This window comes from Notamacropus eugenii, chromosome 1, assembly GCF_028372415.1.
Source record: "Notamacropus eugenii isolate mMacEug1 chromosome 1, mMacEug1.pri_v2, whole genome shotgun sequence".
Taxonomy (NCBI): domain Eukaryota; kingdom Metazoa; phylum Chordata; class Mammalia; order Diprotodontia; family Macropodidae; genus Notamacropus; species Notamacropus eugenii.
This window is the reverse complement of record NC_092872.1, coordinates 592,061,956-592,084,639: the sequence shown is the minus strand read 5'-3', so window position 1 is coordinate 592,084,639 and position 22,684 is coordinate 592,061,956. Positions and strand designations below refer to the sequence as shown.

Below are 22,684 nucleotides of genomic sequence, written 5' to 3'. Positions count from 1 at the left end.
GAGTTGGTCATGTATTGAAAGGTAGGGGTAACAGATACTTGTCTGAGGGCTGTGTTGGCATGCATAGAATGTTAGGAAACCAAAGGGAAGGCCCCTGTCAGGACATCTGGGCTTGTGGGGGATTTATGAGAAGACACAGATAAGAGATGCACAGGATGAGAAGGTGTGGACAAGTTGTAATTTGCCCTGTTAAATGGAGTACCCACATCAATTAGGCCATGGATCCATTGATTGGTTGAAGCATTAACATGTGTTCCTTTCTCTATCTCTCTCTCTCTGCCCCCCCCTTTATCTCCTCATTTTATATATGTATACTGTATATGTGTATCTATAATGTATATACAACACTTTGAACGTTGGTATGTGTATATTTTTGTATATGTGTACATATGTACTTACACATAAATATGTGATTTTAGGTTAAATTGAGAAGTATATGTATATGTGGATCTATGCACATATATATAATATCAGTATAAATGCATACATATCTATCTGTCTATCTATCACCTATTTATCTATCTGTCACCACCATGGACAATTTAATGAGTAACTCTTAACAAAATCCAAATCTGGAACACAGCACTATAAAAATCCATGAGTGTGACTTGGTATTGAGTTTTGAAATTTGCATTCCTAGATTCAAATTTCCAGTGTGCTAACTTGAAAAGGAAAGAAAAGTTTTTTGAAGATTATATCACTCTGTACAATTTTATCTCTTGCAACTGCTGCCATGACTCCCAACAGAGATACCTCCTGCAATTAGGACTCTGGAACTTCAGGAATGGGGCTATTAACAATGAGAGGAAAATGTGAACCTAAAATAGGAAAACTGATTTAAAACTGAAAGGGACTTTAGAGACAGATCTCCCAGACTTAGTCCAGTTCTCTGAAAACCGAGAAGCAAAGGGGTTACCTGACTTGTCCAAGGTCACGCAGGTAGTAAGTCAGTGATGATGTGAAGCCAGGTTCTTTGATTCTAAACCTAAACTTCTTACCACCACACACATTCCACTGTCCCTAATAATGAATTCTTAGTGTGAATATAATAATGGCTTCATGAAAAATGATCCATATATAAAATGGGCAGAGAAGAATTTTTTTCCCTTTTTTTAGTCTAAGGAAATACCCGCATACTATTATCAGTTCTACATTTCTTTATCTTTCCTATAAGAAAAGTAGGAAGAACTTGATCCAATGCTTTGCTAAGGGACAGGTTCAATTCTACGTACAGCGTTCTTTTGTTTTACTGATTTATTAACTGTCAAAATATGAAAAAGGATTATTCTGACATGGTCTTTTCTTGATGAAGCCCTCGTGCTTCTTTCTTTTGTAGGAAATTATGAACCATCTCTTTGAAGATTTGTTATAGAATCATCTCAGAAATTGAAATCAGCATCACAAGAATCTCTTCCTTTTTTTTTTTTGAAAATAGGAACAACATTTGTCTTTCTCTGGCACTGCAGCACCTCTCCAATGGCAGATAGGTGGTAGAGTGGATGAGGTGTTGGACTTGGAACTGGGAAGTCCTGAGTTCAAATGTGATCTTAGATATTTACTACCTGTTACCTCGGGTAAATCACTTAATTTTTGCTTGCCTCAGTTTTCTCATCTGTAAGTGGAGATAGTAATAATCATCTATCTCCCAGAGTTGTTGTGAAGATTAAATTAATTTGTAAAGCACTTTGCAAACTTTAAATGCAATGTAAATGCTAGTTATTGCTATTATTTAAATATTATTGACAGCAATTCAGCAATAGCAGCTGCCAATTCTTTAATTACTAGTAGTTGTAGCTCATCTGAGCCAGATGATTTGAATCCAAGGGCAAGGAGGCATTTCCTTAAGATCTCTTTACATATTTTTGACATCAACTTTTTGTTAGCCATTTCTAATAAAAAAGTTATCTTTCCTTGGCAGGGGTAAAAACAACTCCAAGATAAAATCGAACAATTCTATCTTCTTTTTGCTGTATTATTATCATACCGTTCAAGTAGGAGTCCTATCCCTCCTTTAGTTTTCCTCTTTTTTCCCCAAAATGGATAAAAAATTCCAACCCCTCAAATTAATTGCACAATGTTTTAGTTATCCTTAACTTCCCTTACCAATCTCAGCTTATTCTGAACTTTAGCATTCCTGACACAGCTTTTATGGGACGCTCTTATCTTTACCCTCTATTACCTGCACTCATTTTCATCTTCTCTTCATAGCTTTAAAAAATCTAAATTGTTTGGTGAGTTCTTTTTTGCTTTCCTACCAATCCCTTCAGATAAATTCTATTTCTTCCCCTTGACAATATTCATAGATAAATTCTTATGCTTAAAAGGAAACCCTGGAGAGTGTTTAATCTAGGAAGACTTCAAGGAAGGAGCAACTCTGAAAGGCAAAATATCTAGCCAATCAATGAGGTGGCCAGGATCCTAGATCAAATACTCATATGACTGAAAGGTTATACCTACTCAATAAGAAAAAAATTATTCAATTTAGTGAAATTAAAAGAGGTAAAACTAGTTTTGTAGAATCATTGGAGATAAAACAAGGAATGCTTGCCACCTTCTACATGACGCCTTTCTTTATTTTTCCAGTTGTCAGCACTTTCTACCTTTTGAAATTAATTTGTGTTACTTTCTATAAACTGTATTTACTTATCCATATACATATTGCATTCTGTTAGTAAATATAAGCTCCCTGAAGGCAGGTGAAAAAAAGAATAAGCATTTATTAAGTGCCTACCATGTACCAGGTATCATTCTAAGCATTTTACAGATATTATCTCATTTGATCTTATTAGTACCTAAATTCCTATCAGTTCATGATAATATATACATACCTACAATCCTATTAGTACCTAGAAGTACTAATCTTTATCTTTGTATCCCTAACACCTAGCACAATGCATTACATATAGTACACAATTAATTCATGTTTGTTGAGTTGAATTGATTAATAGGATTTTAGAATTTTTGTTTCTACCTTGTCTGGACTCAGAGTTTCAATAAACAAAACATTTTGCTTCAGTAGACTTTTAGGGGAATATGCTCATTTATAATGAAGAGTTTTGTTTTTCATAGAATGTTCTTGCTGGAAGGGACCTTAGAGATTGCTTAAAGTTTTAATTTTGCTAATAATTTTCTTTCTTTTCTTCTTTAAATCAATAAGTATTTATTTTCTCCCACTCCCCTTCCTCAATCCCCAACAAACAATAAAAAAAAGTAAAAGAAAACACTTCATCATAAATATACAGAATCAAGCAAAGCAAATTTTCTCATTGGTCATGTCAAAAATTACATGGCTCGTTTGAAGTTTATCACTGCCCTGTCCATCCATCATTCTTCTCTTAGGAGGTAGTTTTAGTGCTTCACCTTTGGTCCTCTGGAATCATGGCCAACCCTTTCATTTTGAAAATAGGGAAAGGAATTACATGGCAGAACCAGGAATCGTATCAGGGTCCTTGGGCTCTAAATATGGTTGTTTTTCCATTCTACACCCTGTCTCCTCCACCTGTGAACATTGGGGAATTCCTCAGTGGTTTGGTTCTGGGTTAAGTGATACTTATTTGTTGCCAGTTGACCAAAATGGCTTTAAAAAAGATTCAGCCCAAGGCTTTAAATGGGAGTCAGCCTCCATTGGAAAGAACGCTCATGCTTAGCAGGCTAATGATAATGAATAAATCAGAAACAAAGCCAATGAATGCATCATGGCAATGAGAGACATAAAGGTTATTTAATCCTGAAGTTCAAATGAAATATTAATGTGCTTATTTAAATATTAATAGTTCTAAAAGCCTAGGGCAATGCATGCAATCAATACTTCATAACATCTGAATCACTTGAGGGGCACCAGCACATTCCCACCAGTTGACATTTTATCACCATCGCCACATGATCTCTGGACTCCAAAAATCAACATTATTGCCAAAGTACAAAAACAGTGCTCTGGGGCAGTACTTCAAAGTACTCTAGACCCACATAGTCTTTATTAGTTGTATATTAGGGTCCCATCGAAAGAGGTAAACAGTGCATCAAAAACAGACAAAAAGTTTTCACGGTAAACCATTTTTGTTTAGTAGGAATTTGTAATGGGAAATAAAATACAGTAGCATAAAATGTTCTCCATACTTATGACTGAACAAAATAGAGTTCATTTTCCATAACTATGGTTAGAAAAAGAATTATCCTCATTATATTTTTCACTAATTTCTTCCCTTCAAATGACTGACCTCCTTTCTCTTTCAAATAATATTTAGATCCTTCTATGTATCTAAAAAGTTTTAACACAAAGAAGTAAATATGTTCTCAAGGGTGTCACTAAGACCTAAGTATCATTCCATGACAGAATATGGCAAGGGATTGATTTTTCTTATACATAAGATAAAGACCAACATAGACATTTGTAAATCTGAGGATAAATGCATAGTGGAATACATCTGGATGAAGATAAGAAGAGAGAAATGGAAATGATTTCGTTATTGTCATATGCTATCTCTGAGACTAGATGAAGGATGTGGATGAAGGTTTCTTGATATGTAAAATTGCTATGGACAGAAGATATAGAGAAGGGAGGGAAGATGGGGATGGGGGCTTCAAATCTTATTTTGAATCTCTTTGCCTCAGTTTCTTAATTTGTAAAATGGGGGTAACCTTAACTATGGAATCTCCCTCACAGTTGGTTTGGTATTTAAGTGAGATGACGTATGTGAAGTACTTTACAAACTTAGAAGCATTATACAAATATCAGCTTTTACTACTACTATTGTGTTATTTTTCTTCTAAGATCACAGTATCTCACGAACGCTTTTTACTTTTAGAAGGAAAAGGAAGTGACGAAGGAACCTATTATTCTGTACTTAATTCTGATCAACAAGAAGAAACTAGCTGGTAAAATGGAAGGTTGGAATAAAATAGCTGTGTCTTTGTATTTAAGATAGAAAGGAGAATCCTGGAAATATTCAGATATAGACCTGAGGCTTAAGGTGAACAGACTACAAAATGTTTAAATAAACGATAGGCAACAATCTGTAACTATGGACCGCAGAAGGGGAGATGACTGAGGAGGGACGAGAAGCTAAAAAAAACGGAATTCTGACCAAATAATTGCAAATAATCTTAAGAAAGCAGAAGAGGAGGCACCTGAAGAGAACACTGTCACCACCTGGGGGAATCTCTGATGCTCAAATTTAAGAGACTGTTTCAGAGCTTCTATTCTCCCTCCCACCATCACTTAGAGTCTGGTAATGATCCTTTTCTTCCCATGTTCCCTAAAAGGGATAAGATTTTATGGTGGCTGCCGTGTCAGAGACCAAGCAGGGATAATATTAAAATTTTCTCATGAAATCTCTGATTTACCTCTGGTCAGCATGAGACTTCAGTGAAACAAAGAAATATTGTTAAGACTCCAAAGTCAAAGAGTCAACCTTTTTTGTGTCATGGGCCCCTTTGGCATCTGGTGAAGCCCAAGGACCCCTTTTTAGGATAATATTTTGGTATGCATAAAATAAAATACAAAGCATTATAAAGAAAACCAATTATGTCAAAATATAGCTTATCTATCTGTTATCTAGTTATCCATTATCTATCATCTATCAAGCTATCCCTCTGTTATCTCTCTCTCTCCCTCTCTCCTTCGCTCTTTCTCTTTCCCTCTCTCTCCCTCTCTCCCCTTCTCCCTCTCCCTTTCTCCCCTCCTCCCCCCCTTCTCTCTCCATCTATCAATCCAAATTCCTAGGCCTCACATTAGGAACTTCTTCTAAGGTTAAACCAGCCCCATTTACTTTTTCTGACAGGATATCTGGATTTGATAGTTTATCTGTATTTCCGCAAGTCTTTTGACAAGTTCTCAATGATATTCTTGTGAACATGATGGTTCTAATCAGTCAATCTTATTTTTTTAAGTCAGTGAAGGTAGAGATGACATATTTATCAGATTTGCTGATGTTATGAAGCTGATAGCTAATACTTTATAGAATTTTTAAAAATAGAATCAGGATAAAAAACTTGGTAAATTTATCAAGAAATTTAATAGGAATAAATATGAACTTTTATACTTGGGTTCACAAAATCAACCACATAGCTACAAAATGGGGCTGAATAATGAGAAGCTCCTTTATAAAAGACTTATGAGTTCATAGGCTCATGGACTGAGAATTGGAATAGACCTTACAGTTTTTTTGGTCCAGTTCTTCCATTTTATAGATACAGAAATGGACACCTAGAGAAGATGAAGCGATGTAGCCATGGTCACAGCTAGGTGGTTCAGAGGACAGAGCAATGGGTTTAGAGTCAGGAAATCCTGACTCAGACACTACTAGATGTGTGACCCTGATCTTAACTCAGTTTCTTCAGTTGTAAATGGGGCTAATAATGAGGATCAAGGGGGTTAATATTTGTAAAATGCTCTTAGCACAGTGTAGGCACTTAACAAATGCATATTTCCTTCCTGCCTTCACATAGTTGGTAAGCCAGGAGCTTTAACTCCCTGAGAGCAGAGGCAGAGGGGGATCTTCTCTTCTGGGAGAGGAGACTGATTGTGGGGCTTTCTTAAGCAGAGACTGAAACCAGCTGGACTCAAGCTCTAACCTGGCTTAGGTATGAGGATGGAGTCTCAACCCTGGCTTAATGACCTCTTCCCTTGCCCAGTTGCAGCATAAGCCAATCCTCTCAGCCATCTATCCTGTCCTCACAGTTTTCCCAGAGGTGCTCCAAGACACCCGCAGAACTGGAACTCAGGAACTATCAGTGTACTGGGCAGGACCCTCCCCAACCCATGACTGATCTGTGGAGAGGCATGAGAAGAAAACTTCCTTTACTGGAAGGTTGTGCTTTCTGAGGAATTCCCTGCCTGCCCAGTTCTGGGGACCTGATCTTTACTCTGAGGTTTGAGTCTACCTGGCAAAGAAGCACGAATGCCTGTACATATGGGGTTGAAGTGGGTAGGTGGGCAGGAAAGCAAAGTTGGAAGTGTTATAGGCCTCCTGTGGATGTGGGGGGGGGGGATGGCACCTCAGAAATCCAGGGATCCTCTAAGGGGCTGAGCTGTTCTAGGGTTGATGGCAAGAAATGCTATTCAAGGCTTAGGAATTCTCCTTGTCTCTCAAAGCCATCTGCCATATGAGGAGTGGGGGAACACGTAGAAGGGCAAGGCAGAGAATGGCAGCAGGCCTTCAGCCTGCTGGGGGCTAGTTGTGATTTCCAGGAGATGCCTTTGCCTCTTTCATCCTGCAGACTTTTTCAAGTCTGAATCCTTCTTCAAACATTACTAATATCTGGGGTCATTGTCAGGCATCCTGACCTTTGTCTTGCCACTGGACTCCAAATGACTCTGGGGGAGAGATAGAGGTTGATGACTTTGCACAGTCCTGACTCACTTAAATCCAATTAACTTCCAAGTGAAGGCATCATCTTCCTGATGACATTGGTCTTCTTCAAGAATGAAAGATGAACAACAATGACAACTAGTTCCTTGGACAAACCATTTATATTCTCTTGGCTCAGTTTCCTAGTCTGTAAAACAAGGATATCAAAAATACCTTCCTCACAGAACTGCTATGAGGCTCAAATGAGACAACACATGTAAAATGCTTTGAGAATCTTAAAATGCTATATAAATACTAGATCAGAATGTCTTCCTGCCTCCCTTCTCCTTTACCAAGTTCAAATCACCTTCTCAATATGTAACAAACAACTTGGGATCTAATCTCTCCTATGAAAGTAACTCTGGTCTCAGTTTCTTCCTCTGTAAAATGAGGTAGTTAGACAAGTTCATCTCTAAGGTCTCTCAGCTTTACCAGTCTCAGCTGATGAGATCTGGGCTCCATTTGACTCTATCTTGGCTTCATCTAAATTTCATTTAAAATTGAATGAAGCATTCTCATGGTTTAGGAGCCAGTGACACTAGTCTTCTTGCTGTTCCTCACATATGACATCCCATCTGCTTCCTCTAAACTTTTCCCCAAGATATCCTCCAAGTTTGGAATATATTCCTTCTTCATCTCTGCTTCCTGACTTCCTTAAAGCTCAGCTCAAATCTTACCTTCAGTGGGAGGCCTTTCTGGATCATCCACCCACCTTTCTGTTAGTACCTTCTCCTGACATTACTTCCTATTTACTCTCTCTTTATCCATCCATCTATCTATCTACCTCTAAGTCCTTTTCTTTCTTTTGGCATGTTGTCTTCCCCATAAGAATGCGAGTTCCTAGGACACTTTTTGCCTTCCTTTGTATGCCCAACATTTAACACAGTGCCAAGTACATAGTAAGAGCTAAATAAGTGCTTGTTGACTGACTGACTGCTGTTGATCTACACATACCTTCTTCCCCCAACATAAGGAAAAGTCTTTTGTAGGAGGTGATATTTGAGTAATATAACCTTTCTTAAGTCACGGAAGCTTTCTCGGGATCAATTCTCTCATCTATAAAATGGTGATTTTTAGAATATTTGGACTTCCTACCCGACAAAATTGTTGGTAGGATAAAAGGAGTTAAATGTACGTGATTGTATAGTCTTACATAAAAATAAACTATTTGTAATCATCGTCATCATTATTTCATTTTCATCTTTTTTGATGACTTTATATGTAAAGTCCTGAGACACATGACTGTCTTGCTATCATTCTTTTATATATGATGTTCTGAGGACTATTGCAAAGGGAGAAAAAAATAAGAAACAGATTGAAAGTTCCAAAGCTTGTGTTATAGAGGCTTAGTGAAAGCATTTTCAGGATAATTTCATTATCAGACTAGGAGGCCAGTGATGATATGTATCTTGTTCTATTCTTACATGATTTTGATTTCTTTTTGTTAAATTTCTAGATTTTGAAAATTTTTCATTCATTGTAACTTGGAGATTATGAGTATTTGTAATGGTGACATCTACCATAAAATAGATTTTCTTAATTTTTTTATGGCTCAGTGTTATGTTCTGTTGCTTGTGGGAAGCAGTTGTGCCTTTGATAATGATCTAGCTCCAATATAGTTTATTTATCAAATTTTCAAGGATGTTTTTTGGTCTGTATTTGTAGCACAGGGATCTGTTTTCCATTAGCTTATGAAATGTGTTGAACTTGTAATAGATATAATTTTAACTACCAGGTTGTCTCTTGCTAGACATTTGACAGGTGTTAAATTTTTACAGCCTGAAGGGATGAGTCGCACAGTTTCAACTGTTTCTTTGTATAATCTGCACTGATCATTAAGTCATGGCTCCTTAAGGATAACTCGACAGTAATTTCTGGTGGAAAAGGGCTGATACTGCCTTACCATCATAAACAAGCAATTGACACCCATGTGACATCAGTTTTAATATGTACTTTCAGAACTCTGCAAGGGACCATAATATATTTGTAAAGCACCCTAAAAATATTCAATATTAACAAAATCAATCGAAGAAGCCATTTCTTTACCAAAAAGAAGGGAAAAAAATCTGATAGTTATCTTAGAGTACATCACAAACAGGCTAAAAATTTAACAGAAATATTTTTGTCCAACAATAATAAAACGTAGTCACTTCTGAATTTGTCAAAGGTAATAAAAAATGGTTTACTTCCACATGGAGTCATATGCAACAAATTAAGACACAAAAGCAGAATCAAACTTCACATTCCTTCCCTTCAAAATATCCAAATTAACTCAATCAACAAACCGGTACCAGAGAAGTGACTAATGATTGCGTCATGTGTTTTGTGTGGATAAGACAAAGGTATTTGGTTCACTTGATTTCCAGATCCACACGTGAAGCTTTCAGTTTCTATGTTTACTTTGATGATCATTAATTTTAAACTTATCAAATCCAAAATGGTATTATGATAGAGTTGGAGAAAGATTCCATGAGATGAAAGAGCTGTTTTTAAATGTGCCATATAGTTAATTCTCCATAGCATGATATCATCTATGGTTCTACTGTCTCTTTAATGTGGAAGCCATACTTAGTCCCACTTAATAGATCTGATATAGGAATTAAAGCTAGGTAGAACCAACAGGGATTTAGACTGTACCTGCATTTTATATCAATTGATCTTCACAGTACTTCCTATTTGGTGGGGCATTTTAAGTAGAAAAGTTTTCTATGTCGACATCAAAAACTCTGATCATTCTCCATTATACTTGGGCTTAATTTATATATCTGTAGGACATGAATAAGTTATGAGTACAGAATAGGGTCAAAGGTTTTCCAGCAATATCTAAAGGCAATACATATGTTACTCCACTTTCAGGCAACTTATTCAGAATCATCAAACTAATACTCATCAATCTATAAGAATTTATTTAGCATCTACTATTGCCAGGAATTGTGTAAGGAACTGGGACACAAATACAAAAAAAATGAAACTATCCCTGTTCTCATGGAGATTATATTCTAATTTGATTCAAAGAGTAATACACTGTCCTTTACGCCCTTAGGGATTTTTAGTGCCTCCTTTGGTTCCTCAGCTAAGTTCTTGTTTTATTCTGTTTGTGCATTTTTTATTGATTCGGACAGGAATGATTTGTATGGACATATGGTCCATAGTTGGCACTTATTAAATGTCTGTTGGTTGATTGACACATAATGGGCTAATATTTTGAGGAGCTATTACTGTTCTCACCTTTTGGCAGTAGATATATGTTACTAAGAGAGGTAGGATCAGGCTAATATCTGCAGGAAAGCTAATGAAATGCTTTTGTAGTAATTCATATGCCTTTATGAAGTGTTTGTGCCAATAATTATTAGTCTTATTGAGCCTCAGTACTTATTTTCTTACTTTATAGTTTTGAAGAGAAGTTAGAGTGGCAGTCACTTCCTTGACATAATTGCTTTGTCATTTATTACATTAGTGGTAGGCAAACATCATTAAATGCAGTATTAATATTAGTAATATATTAGTAATGGCAGTGGCTGTGATGGTAGCGGTAGCCTGATGTATGACTTCATTAGCATAAGACATTCACAATTTTAAAATTCCTCCTGCTAATGCTGAGTGTCAATTACCCCATAACTTATTGCTATGGAGAGTTGCCTAGGGTTAAGAAGAAGTTGTGACTTGCCCGTGGTTATACAATCAGTATGAATCATAGGGGAGATCTGAACACAGGTCTTCCTAATTCTGAAACCTGCCCTCTATTGATTATGACATGATATGCTGCTGCTGCTGCTGGGGAGTAGGAATGCCACAAGAAGAGCATGAAATTCTGTGTTAAAAAGAATTTTGAACAAATTATTTTTCTCTATTTAATAAAGTTTTAATAATACTTTTGTAAACTTTTAATGGTGACTATGAAGGATTGATGGGATATCTGGGTAGAGTATCACAGTTCTAAGTTTGGAAGGAATTGGATAGGTACTATATTATCTTACTTGGTGATCTTATATAATTCCCATGGATTCAATTATCATTTCTACACAGATAATTCCTAGATCCATCTATCCAGTACTTTTCTTTTTCCTGAACTCTAGTCCCACATCACCAATTGTCTATTGGTTATCTCAAACTACAGATCTCATAGGCATCTTAAATGATAAGTCCAACAGTGAATTCATTATCTTTGCCTTTTTCCAAACTGACTTATTATTGTAGAGGGCACCATTATCTTCCCATTTTGGACTCCTCACTCTCATCCCATAGATCAAATTCATTGTCAAAACATAGCATTTCTACCTTTACAACATCTCTTGTGTATGGCTCCTCTCTACTCACACAACCACCATTCTAGTTCAATCCCTTATCACTTTTGTCTTGACTCAGTTCAAATCCTGCCATTTGAAGAGGCCTTTTTGACCACACTCCTGCCCCCCCTTCCTTCTCCTGCCCTCCAAGATGCTAGTTATTGCTTTCTTTTTACTCTGTATATATCTTAGATGTACCTAATTATTTACAATGCTAGACACAAAGAAAGCAGTTTATACACACTTGTGGATGTGCTGATTTTTGACCTGATAGAATCACTTTCTTTACAGATTATTCCTGTCTTGATCTTCATCTCAAATAAACTTCCAAGTCCTTTCCTTTTGAGAGAATACCTTCTTAGGAGGGCACTGGGCCAATAGATCACCAGGAGTCATTAAGGGATTTAATAAGGTGTGAAACTGACTACTTTAGTTTGGTAAAGCCCTTGTCCAAATAATTTTCAAGTCTACCACTGTCCACTGATTTCATTCCTCTCTTGGGCACAGTGTACTCTACTTACAATTCTCATTTTGCTAATTATAGTATGAATTTTAAAATTAATTTTTAATTGTGGTGTGTGTGTGTGTGTGTGTGTGTGTGTGTGTATTCAGATAGTTGCCTAGGGTTACTGAGAATTTAGGTACCTTGCCCATGGTCACACAATCAGTATGTCAGAAAAGAGACTTGAACTCAGATCTTCTTAATTCTGAGAACTGCTATCTATTCACTATGACAAGATGATGATGATGATGATGGTGCAAAGATCAGCAAAATTAGGAGATGTTCAGAATTAGAATGAGCTCTCTTAGCCAAGACTGGACAGTTATTTCTCAGCAATTTTTAGAAGGTGTTCTTGGTCAGTGTGGTTTGGGTTAGATGGTCTTGGGAATATCTTTGATTCTATTTTGAATTCAGATCTTTCTAACTCAATATTGTGCCACTTTAGGACAGGGAGGCAATCTGTAGGGCTTAACTTATTTGATTATCACAGTTCCACTCCTCTAATTACAATGTTGAAATGACCCTCAGGGCATGAATAGGGGTAGAAGCATTCATGGGTTTTTAACCCAAATAGAAAAACCTTGAGTACGAGCCTACCTATATCATCTCAGGATATGCCAGGCTACAGTTGGAAAGATTTGCTTCTGAAGATTGTTCAGAGGATAATTTATTTTTTCAGCTATGGCAAATCATGAAGATTGTCTGCTGAGGTACAGATTGTTGAGTTCTGCATTGAAGGAGGGAGAACTTATTAATGAAATCAGAGATCCTTGAAGGATTATCCAAGTCTTTTCCATGTAGGATTGCAGTCTACTTAAAATGGGTACAACCTGTCAAGTTTTCCATGATTAGGCTTGAATTTTTTCTATTTTTTTCTGCATGGAAGAATCACAAAAGCAGTTCTTGTATAGTGTTAGCTTTCAATAGGAAGCAGAAACTTACAATAATAATAGCTAACATTTATATAGCACGTACTATGTGCCAGGCATTGTGTTAAGTATTTTATAATTATTATCTCAATTGGTCCTTACAACTACCTTGGAGATAGGACTATTATTATTCCCATTTCACAGATGAGGAAATTAAGGCAAACAAAGGTTAAGTGACTTTCCCAAGGTCACACAGCTAGGAAGTGTCTCAGACTGGATTTGAACTCAAGTCTTCCTGAATCAAAGCCTGGTGCTCTACCTACTGCACCATTTATGTGCCTAAATATGTTACAAATATGTTTCTGTTCAGCAGAACTTCAAGATGCTGGATAATTTAATGGGGTGCAGTGAAAAGAACAGTGAATTTATAAATATAGGATCTGAGTTCAAAGTCTGGCTCAAGTCTTACTGCCCTGTGATCTTGGGCAATCACTTATCTTCTCTGGGCCTCGGTTTGCCCATGTGGAAAATGAAGGTCTAGACTTGTAAGAAGAGCTATAAGAAAGACTTGTACACTCTTTACACATCTGACTCTGGGATTCTGTGAACCAAACCACAACCTGAGGCCTCCACAGAAGGATATTAGAAGGTTGAGGGAAAGAAAAGAAATGGATTTAATCCATGTTATGTGAAATCTTCAGAACATTCAGGTGGATGTTGGAATTAGTTTATTCTTGGCATTTTAATTTAGTAGGGGAAAGGCTCTGGATATTAATACTTTAGGGAAAGTGATAAGATTTAAATTCCTTAATCTCATCTTTATCAAAATCCCCAGAGTCATCTAAGTTTTGAGAAGACAAAGAAAGGGAAATCCACAAGGCACTGAAAAGAGGTCATGACTGAGTATGTTCTCCATCTTCCATCATCTGAACATGCCGCTAAATTCAAGGAGCATGTAAAATTGTTAACTCCTGAGAAAACTAAATCGAACAATAAGGTTTTTGTATAGGGTGATGATGGTAGGTATGGAGAGAGTAGAAAAGAGGATTTTTTTAAAGCTTCTACGATGTGGATGCTGTCACCAAATTGCTAACTTTCTGGAAACTTTGGTAAGATATTTGAGTGAATTCTCATACTTCAGAGACAGCAATGTAATTTTCAGTTAGGGTTCATTTTTGTCAATCCCTTTTAAGATATATAGTAGAACCTGTGTGTCCCAGATAGTGAGTGATTCATTCAACTTGATATAATCCTTCCACTAAAAATGTACATATATGTATATATACAATATACATACATACATATATTTATATACATAGATAAATATGTGTGCATATGTATATATCCTACTCTCTTAGATGCATGAATGTAAACCAGCAAATGGAAATACATTTCTGTAATGTCAATTACTTCTATCAGTATTCCATCATCTGGTCATGGGAGGTTAAGCAGCTAGAAAAATTCTATTTTCTCCATGTAACATGGATAAGAATAGATGTTATAGAGTGCTGATGAAATAGAACTACTGCAAATTAGATATTCCTCTCCCTCTCCCTTTCTCTCTGCCTTCTCATCTCTTAGAGATTATTCTCTTCAGGTTAAAATAATAATACTACATTATTAAATTTGGAGATAGAAGAAATTTAATTTAGCAATCTTCCATCGAAATTTTTGAGAGTTTATTTTTTTAAGTGAATGTGTCAAAGCATGAAAAATGATTCTGCTTAGAACCGTAAAAGCAGTCTGACACTGTGTCATTGTTGGTGGAGCTGTGAATTGGTGCCACCTTTTTGGAAAGAAATATGGCTATCAACAACAAAAGCTCTAAAGCTGTTCCAACCCCCTGACCTTGCAATCCCCCTATAAGGATGTTTGTTACTGACAGGAAACTAGCCCTCCCTCCCCCACAACTGAATAAAAACAAATATTTACAGGAAAATTATTTGTAATAGCACACAAAACAAAAACATAAATGATCCATGTGTACACTGAATAGGGAATGGCTCGATAAATCATGATATGTAAATGGAACATCATAACAAATTGTAAATACAAACAATACAAAGAAATGTGGGAAGATTTATATGAAGTGATACAGTGCCAAGAAAGCAGAATCAGAGCAAAATAAAATGTAAAAACAATAGTGATGAAAATAAAATTTGGAAAAATACCCAGAAGGAAAAAAATTTCAAAGGGAGAAATGGAAACACTCAGAATGCTTTCTTAATATCCTATTAACATTCATATTAGCTGGATAAAACACTTAGGAAGCACAGGCTTGGTGCCAAGCACTGTGTGATGTAAGGTTTGAATATACAAAGGGCCTGTGATTTTGGCAGTGTAGAAATTACTTCCCCAAATAGATTTTTACCTAACTCTGACCTAGGAGATAAAACCTAGAGAGTTGTCTGAGGCACATAGAGATTAAGTGACTTGCCCAAGGTAATACATACAAGACAGAATTTGAATTCAAGTTATAATGATTATAAACCCACAACATTCTACTATGCTATATGGTCTCTAAAGTTAATATAGGGATAGGAACTAGAACTACGATTTTATTGATGTAGGGAATTCCCAGATGAGGAAATTTCCTATATCAATGCAGTATGGCATTTCTTTTGTAACTTAGAATCTTAAAGAGTTTCCCAGAGAATTTAAAAGTTACATGACTTGCCCAGGGTCACCCAGATAGTATGTGTCAGTGCAAGATGTTGTCTGTGAGATAATATTCACTGTCATACTGTCTCTATTGTGTTATTATACACTATATATGTATATGTATGTATATATATATATATATATACACACACAATATACATATATAAGGTAACAGTTTCATGTGTAATCATTCAGCATTTTTTCCTTTTGTGTTGGAATGTTAATTTTTGGTGACAGTCACTAAGTTTAGAACAAATAATTTTGGAGGAGTGGAGGGGAAGAAAGGGAACTATTATTTATTCAAACATCTTTAAATTGTGTTTAATGATTTAGGGAGATTTTGACCATACTTATACATCCCTCCAAATGTGGTATGAATCCTTGGGCTCAAACAACAGTGTGAGCTACGGTCCCAGTGGCAGCCTTTATCACTATCTCTTTCTTGTTCATGATCTGCTCTATGTCAAAAATCACTCAGTCCTTCAAAGTACTTTAAATGTTGGGGATGAGGAAAGCTTTACAGAACATGAAAAAGATGTTGTTCCTGTCCTCAAGAAGTTTAAAGTCTAAATGAGTTGTACAGAATCAAGAGCCTAAGAGTAAATTCTTCTTCTGTATAGGCTTGTAAAATACTTGTAAACAGGCAAAGCAAAGAGGATAGAGCTCTTTATAATAGTCACTTTAGAACTGCACTCCAACAATTTAAGAAAGAAAAAAACTAGAAGCAAAGTGGATGCCCATCAACTGGGGAATGGGAAAATGCATTGTGGCACAAGAATGAAATGGAATATTATTACATAATAAGAATCAAAGAGTATAAGGTTTTTTAAAAATGGGAGGACATGGTGAACTGATATGGAAATAAATCCTCAGAACTATAAGACATAAAACACTAAGAGGCAACTGAATACAGATTATTTTGAAATTAATTAAATTAATTAGTTTGAAATTAAACTGAAATAAACATTAGTCCTAGAGAATAAATTATGAAATTATACTTTCCTCTTCATGTTAGAAGGACCATGGGTACAAACTATTGTATGTGATAAGAAGTGAGGTTGTTTTGTTGGTCAGCTTTTTAAAAATTGTTTTTCTTTGTTATGAGAGGGCTCAGTGTGCATGGGTAGTGTGGTTTGGAAAATGACTTTATAAATAAATAAATGAAGAACTTCCCTCTTTGTTCTGACTCATCAGAGCAAGTTCGACAAGAATCTTAGCTTCTCATTGTGTTTTACAGTTAGAAAGAGCTTTAAACACATTATTTCATTAGTTCCTTAAAATATCCTTGGAAGGTGGTTGGTTAGTAAGTTTTGTTTTTGTTTTTGGTCTGGACTCCTGACTTCATCAGTGTAAACTCCTTTCTACCAATATTGATAGACAATGATTCTAAAATTTATAATCTTAGTGGGTTGCCTGGACTACTAAAAATCAAGTGACTTGTCCAAGGATACATAGCTAGTATATATCAGAGGTTAATTTTGAATGCTGGTCTTCCTAACCCTAATGACCTCTCTGTAAGATTCCTATTTTACAGAAAAGGCAAAATGACAGACTCTCATGCTTCCCCTGTCCCCTTCTTTTCAGACTTTTGTCCTTGCTCCTTGTCTCTCATAAGCAGCTCAAAGTTGACATGGTGCCAAGTCCTATTTCAGCCCATTTGCCTTCTGAGGAAGGACTCAGCAGCTACAAGATTGGTGGCTCTAATGTTTGCATGCTCCCAAGGCTGAAAAGAGCAGACCAGTAAAGAACTCCCACATTTCCCAGCACAGGGTAGCTTGTACTTACATAATTTGCAGCAAGGTCTGGATGCAGATAGTCAATTCCTGTAAGGAGAGAATGAAAGCATAGAAATCAGAGGTTAATGCCTTCAGAATGGTTCCTAGCATCAGCCTCTGGTTTTCTTCCCCATATCGCCCACCTCCTTGACCCCACCACATGCACTGCAAATGATTGTGAAGATTGAAAGTCAGACTTATGTCATGTCAGCTACCTACCTCAAAGGTACCCCATTAATGCCTTAAATTGAGATATACTGGCAGATAAGCATCAGTGTCAGTCAGGACAGACATGCTAGATGAGTTTGTCCCAGTCTAAAGCATCGACTGACACAGATGTCAGAGTTCATGACCAATGGTTCAGAAAGACCCCTTCCTGGGACAGAGTTGTAGAAATTCTTACATTTTATACTTAATGTAAATTTACATACAATTTAAATACTTAAGTCTCTTTCAAATTCTTACATTTTCACTGCAGTATTCAGTATAACAGTCATGGCTGAGATAATCCTATGAGAACAGTACCTTTCTCTTAGAGGTTAAGAGGTAGTGTTGGTGGAAACAAGATATGTGCACAGAAACAGTCAGAATTAAGAATGCATCCATGTGTATAACCAGTGACCACCAACCCATATTTGGGTCCTAATCCAGGTTCCTCATAATTGGTATATTCAAAGATACTTGGGGGACTGGGGCAAGATGAGGTAGATGTGGGGGGTGGGGAAAGAAGATACTTCACTACAGATGAATGCATTTGTGAAAAGCACTAAAGTCTCTCAGTCCTCCTGAGTATAAAACAGTCGAAACTCTAATTAATGTCTAAGAGCCCTTTGAGCCAGTCTACAGCCTTGTCAGAGCTGACCAGCTTCTGGATAGACCTCACATGTTCTGTGACATGTCCAAGAATGACCAAGGTGGATCAAGGGTGGTTGTATGTCACAGTCTTGCATATCTTCTGGCTGTATCTTTCCTTTTATAGCAATGTTCCTTGTGAGCCTGAACTTAAAATCAAGTAGACCACTGTAAGCTTGGTGAGGATAGGAACTTTGAGGGAATGGGAGTGGGGAGGGATGTATAACTACTGCTTAAAAAGAGGGTTCCTGGGGGCAGGGAGGGAGAGAGGGAATTTGGAAATCATTTAAAAAATTATTTTGATAGGTAATTGGGAAAAATAAAATACTAAAAGATAAAGAATGAAAAATAAAAAAGTGACACCCTCCCATTCCCTGTCCCTGGATTCCTTATGATGGCCAGGAGGTCATCCAGGAAAGTACCTTGTGGTCTCTAACAGAAGTTCGCTTTTGAACATATGGTATTGGTAGCAACTGGTTGGAATGGTGGAGAGAACCCTGGAGCTGGAATTAAGGAGATGAGGAAGAAGCATATCTTATATGCACATAGTTGTTCGCATATGATTCATTAGATTTTGAGCTCCTAGAGAGCAGGGGACTGTTTTTGCCTTTCTTTGTATACCTGATACACAGTGAGCACTTGTTGACTAACTGAAATATATTGAAAAAAAATTATATGTTATGCTGCATACCTGTGGAAAGTTTGTGAGTCAGGAAGATCTGAGTTCATATCTGGCCTCAGACATTTGCTAGCTGTGTGACCCTGAGTTAGTCCCTTGCTCTTTGTCTGCCTGAGTTTCCTCACTTTAAAATGGGGATAAAAATAAACATCTCTCTCCCCAGGGTTATTGTGAAGATCAAATGAAATGGTATTTGTAAAGCATTTAGTACCATGTCTGGCACCTAGTAAGTGGATAATAAATCCATTTATCCTTTCTTCCTTCCTTTTTTCCTTCTGTAAGAGACCAATTAAACTTTTATTTCCACAGAAAATGTGTAATATATATAATAACAGAAAGTCTTTAATTTGCTTCAGAATACAGGAAAACAAATGGATTAGAGGGAAAGTCTTGGTAATGTTGATTAACACTTCATTCAGCCGGATGTAGGTGCATGCTTATAGGTAATCTAAAGGCTAACATCTTCTTCTTTGTACTTTGGATAAAATCCACATCCCCAAAGGCCAGAAGAGAATTTCTTCCTTCCCTTTCCTTTCTTCTCTTCCCTTTATCCTTCCCTTCTTTCTTTCCTTCCTTCCTTCTTCCCTCCGTTATTATCTTTTCTGGTAAAGCTTCCTCTTCTGAGTGTGTCTTTTGATTCACATGGTCAGTTCTTATGTTATTAGTTCAGTTAGATACTGCCTGGCATAGCAGATAGACAGCTGGCCACCTTAGTTTCCATGCCTGCCTCTCACATATAATGGTTGTGGGGTCACAGGAGTCCCTTAACATCTCAGTGACTCAGGTAACTCTCTAAGACTATAAAGTGCTGAACAATTGTTGATCAGCTTTAGTAGGAATGTTGTTTTAGGAGTTCTTTATGATAATGGTTAGGATGAAAAAAATCCAAACACTTCTTACTCTTTTATCAATTCTTAGTATGTATGTGTCTGTGAGAACCTTTTAACAAGTCACTTAACCTCTGTATGCCTCAGATAATTCCCTAGGACTTATCTCCCATGTCATAGACTCACTCAGAGTAGCATTGGTAGAAGGCATTCTCATACCAGAATTTTCCACTAGTGACAAAAATCACAGATACTTCTAATATTTGCAGATTGTACATATCAATGTATCTATAATTTGAAAGTCCATTATCCATACATAAACAATCATGTTTTCACTTGTAAACTGAGGATATGGAGCATCCTAATATGGTGAGCAGAACTCTAGACTTGAAATAATGGACCATTGGGTTTGAATCTTGCCTCAGATCTTTATTATGTGTTTGACTTGGACAAGTCACTCGACTGTTTTGGGCCTCTGTTTTCCTCATGTAAGATGGAGGGGGTTGGACTTTTTGATGTATAAGGTCCATTCTAGATTTTTTTTATCAGTGATTTAGATTGTCATAGAATCTAATTCACTCAAAATTCTCAATTGCCCAGGCTGTCCTGTTGCACCTGCTAAAGGCCCAGACCTTAAATCACTTGGTGGGAGGATTGTGAGGGAGATCTGTGGTACTATTCATAGTTAAACTTTTAATAACCTAGGGTTTAGAATTGTCACATGTCCATGTCTTAGCCAAGGAAAAACAGGGCCCATGTATCCATGGAGGATATAAATTGGCTAATGGCAAGAAGGGTTAGGCCTTCTTCAACTTGTCCACTGTATCTCTTGAGAACACAGAGTCAGTGAGGTCAGAAGATGTGGTCCTCCCATCTAAGAGAGAGACTAAAAGCTCTTGAGGGGAATCAGAATGCTAATGGTGGAGCCCCTAACCAAAGCAGAGTTCTACTGAGTAGATGGAGCCAATTGGGTAAACTGAAGATCTGAGGGGGGAAAAAGGCCTAAGGAGGGTTTTAGACATTTTTTTCACCAATAATGGACCAACTTCTTTCCCAGGGCGTCATGCCCATTGCTATAATGCCTCTGCCTGGAGCTCTCTTTGACTCAGTGCCTGACCTTATCCCTGTCTTGAGCCTTCACCTTCTGATTTTGACTTTTACAGGTCCCAGGGAACCATCCTAACTCCAGTCCTTCATGAGTATCCCTGACATTAACCACCTATCCCGTGACCACTCCCTACCCCCTTGCTTTTATGACTATCACAGAATCATGGAACTAAAGAATTTCAGCAATGAAAGGAACTTCAGAGGCTGCTTAGCCCTCAGCTCATCCCTGAGGAAGAATCCTCTTTACTACAATGACAAGTGTTCACCCAGCTTCATTTTGAAACATCAGGCAGCTCATTGAGGTTTGGGATAGTTCAAATTTCTAGGAATTGTTTTCCTTACTTGAAACAAAATATTTGTCTAACCAGCCTCCACCCATTGCTCCTACTTTTGCCCTCTGGGGCCAAGCAGAACAAGACCAATTCCTCTTTAGGAAGACAACCCTTCAAATTCTGGCTGAGCTCACTAAGCTTGTCTTCTTGTTTCCCAGCTATACATTTCCAGTCCTTTCAGCCAATCTCCATAGAGGTCCTTCATCATCCTGGTTTCCCTACTCTGGATGTCTTCTGGCATATCTGTGCCTATCCTAAAATATGGCACCTAGAAATGAGCATGATACTCCAAATATGATTTAAGACAGGAATATGACTTTACTTACTTCAACCCATTTCTTAATGGGGACTTAACTTCCTGCCTTGGGCTGATGACCAGGGTCTCAGATAGAGTTCTCAAGACCATACAGCACCCTTACATTGAAAGTGCTGAAGGTATTACAAAGGGGAGGTTGTAGGCATGGAGGGGCATAGAATTTATGGATAAATGGAATTTTAATAATCTAATTCAATTAAACTATCGTCCATTAAGGACCTACTATGTGTTTAATAGGATATCTAAGTAACTACCATGAACTATGAGGCTCTCTACTGTGTTGGGCACTTGTGGTACAAAGAAAAAAAATTAAAAGGCCCTGTGCTCACAGAGTTTTACATTCCAGTAGGAGTAGGCATGGCGGGGCATAGAATTTATGGATAATTTGAAAGAAAGCAAGAGAATGAATAATTGGGGGAGGAGGTCTGAGACGGCTTTAGGAAGAAAGCAGTGCCTGGTCTGAGCTTTGAAGGAGGTACAGGAGGTTCAGAGAGGTCAAACTGAGAATGGAACTCATATCAGGCATGAGTGCTCAGAAATAAGCTCAGTCTCCAAATTTGTATTCCTGATATGATATCTAGTCAATAGAATGGCTGGGGAACATTATTCTATTGCCTATGAATGCAGATACACAGTATTTATTTTCCACATCAGCGGAATTCTCTTTCTTCCTTTCTTTCTTCCTTCCTTTCTTCCTTTCTTCCTTCCTTCCTTCCTTCCTTCCTTCCTTCCTTCCTTCCTTCCTTCCTTCCTTCCTTCCTTCCTTCCTTCCCTCCTTCCTTTCTCTCTCTCTTCCTTCCTTCCTTTTTTTCTCTCCCTTCCTTCCTTTCTTCCTTCCTTCCTTCCTTCCTTCCTTCCTTCCTTCCTTCCTTCCTTCCTTCCTTCCTTTCTTCCTTCCTTTCTTTCACTGTAGGGGCAGGCAGGGATGTCCAATTACATGATAAGTGGCTTCTGGACAGCTGACCACCTCAATGCCTTGAAGGCCAAATTTTCCAGTATTTGTACTTCAGTATGCTCATCTCATCATCTTTTAATGGAAGTCCACCTTCCAATCTATTCTACTGCTCTCTGCAGACTCTATGGTCTGTTAGCCTACTCTGGCTGACTTGTTGTTCCTCATACAATATAC

General features: G+C 37.3%; 1 protein-coding gene across 3 annotated transcripts in view; it reads right to left on the bottom strand.

The window, feature by feature from the left end:
- The window catches only part of PCSK2 (proprotein convertase subtilisin/kexin type 2), a 318,578-nt gene that overhangs the window by 123,292 nt on the left and 172,602 nt on the right, over positions 1-22,684 (bottom strand). For all 3 annotated transcript variants that reach the window (XM_072634512.1, XM_072634513.1, XM_072634514.1), the window contains one exon: positions 17,453-17,490. In XM_072634512.1, the coding sequence (XP_072490613.1) occupies positions 17,453-17,490 (38 nt within the window). The remainder of the gene's footprint in view (positions 1-17,452; positions 17,491-22,684) is intronic.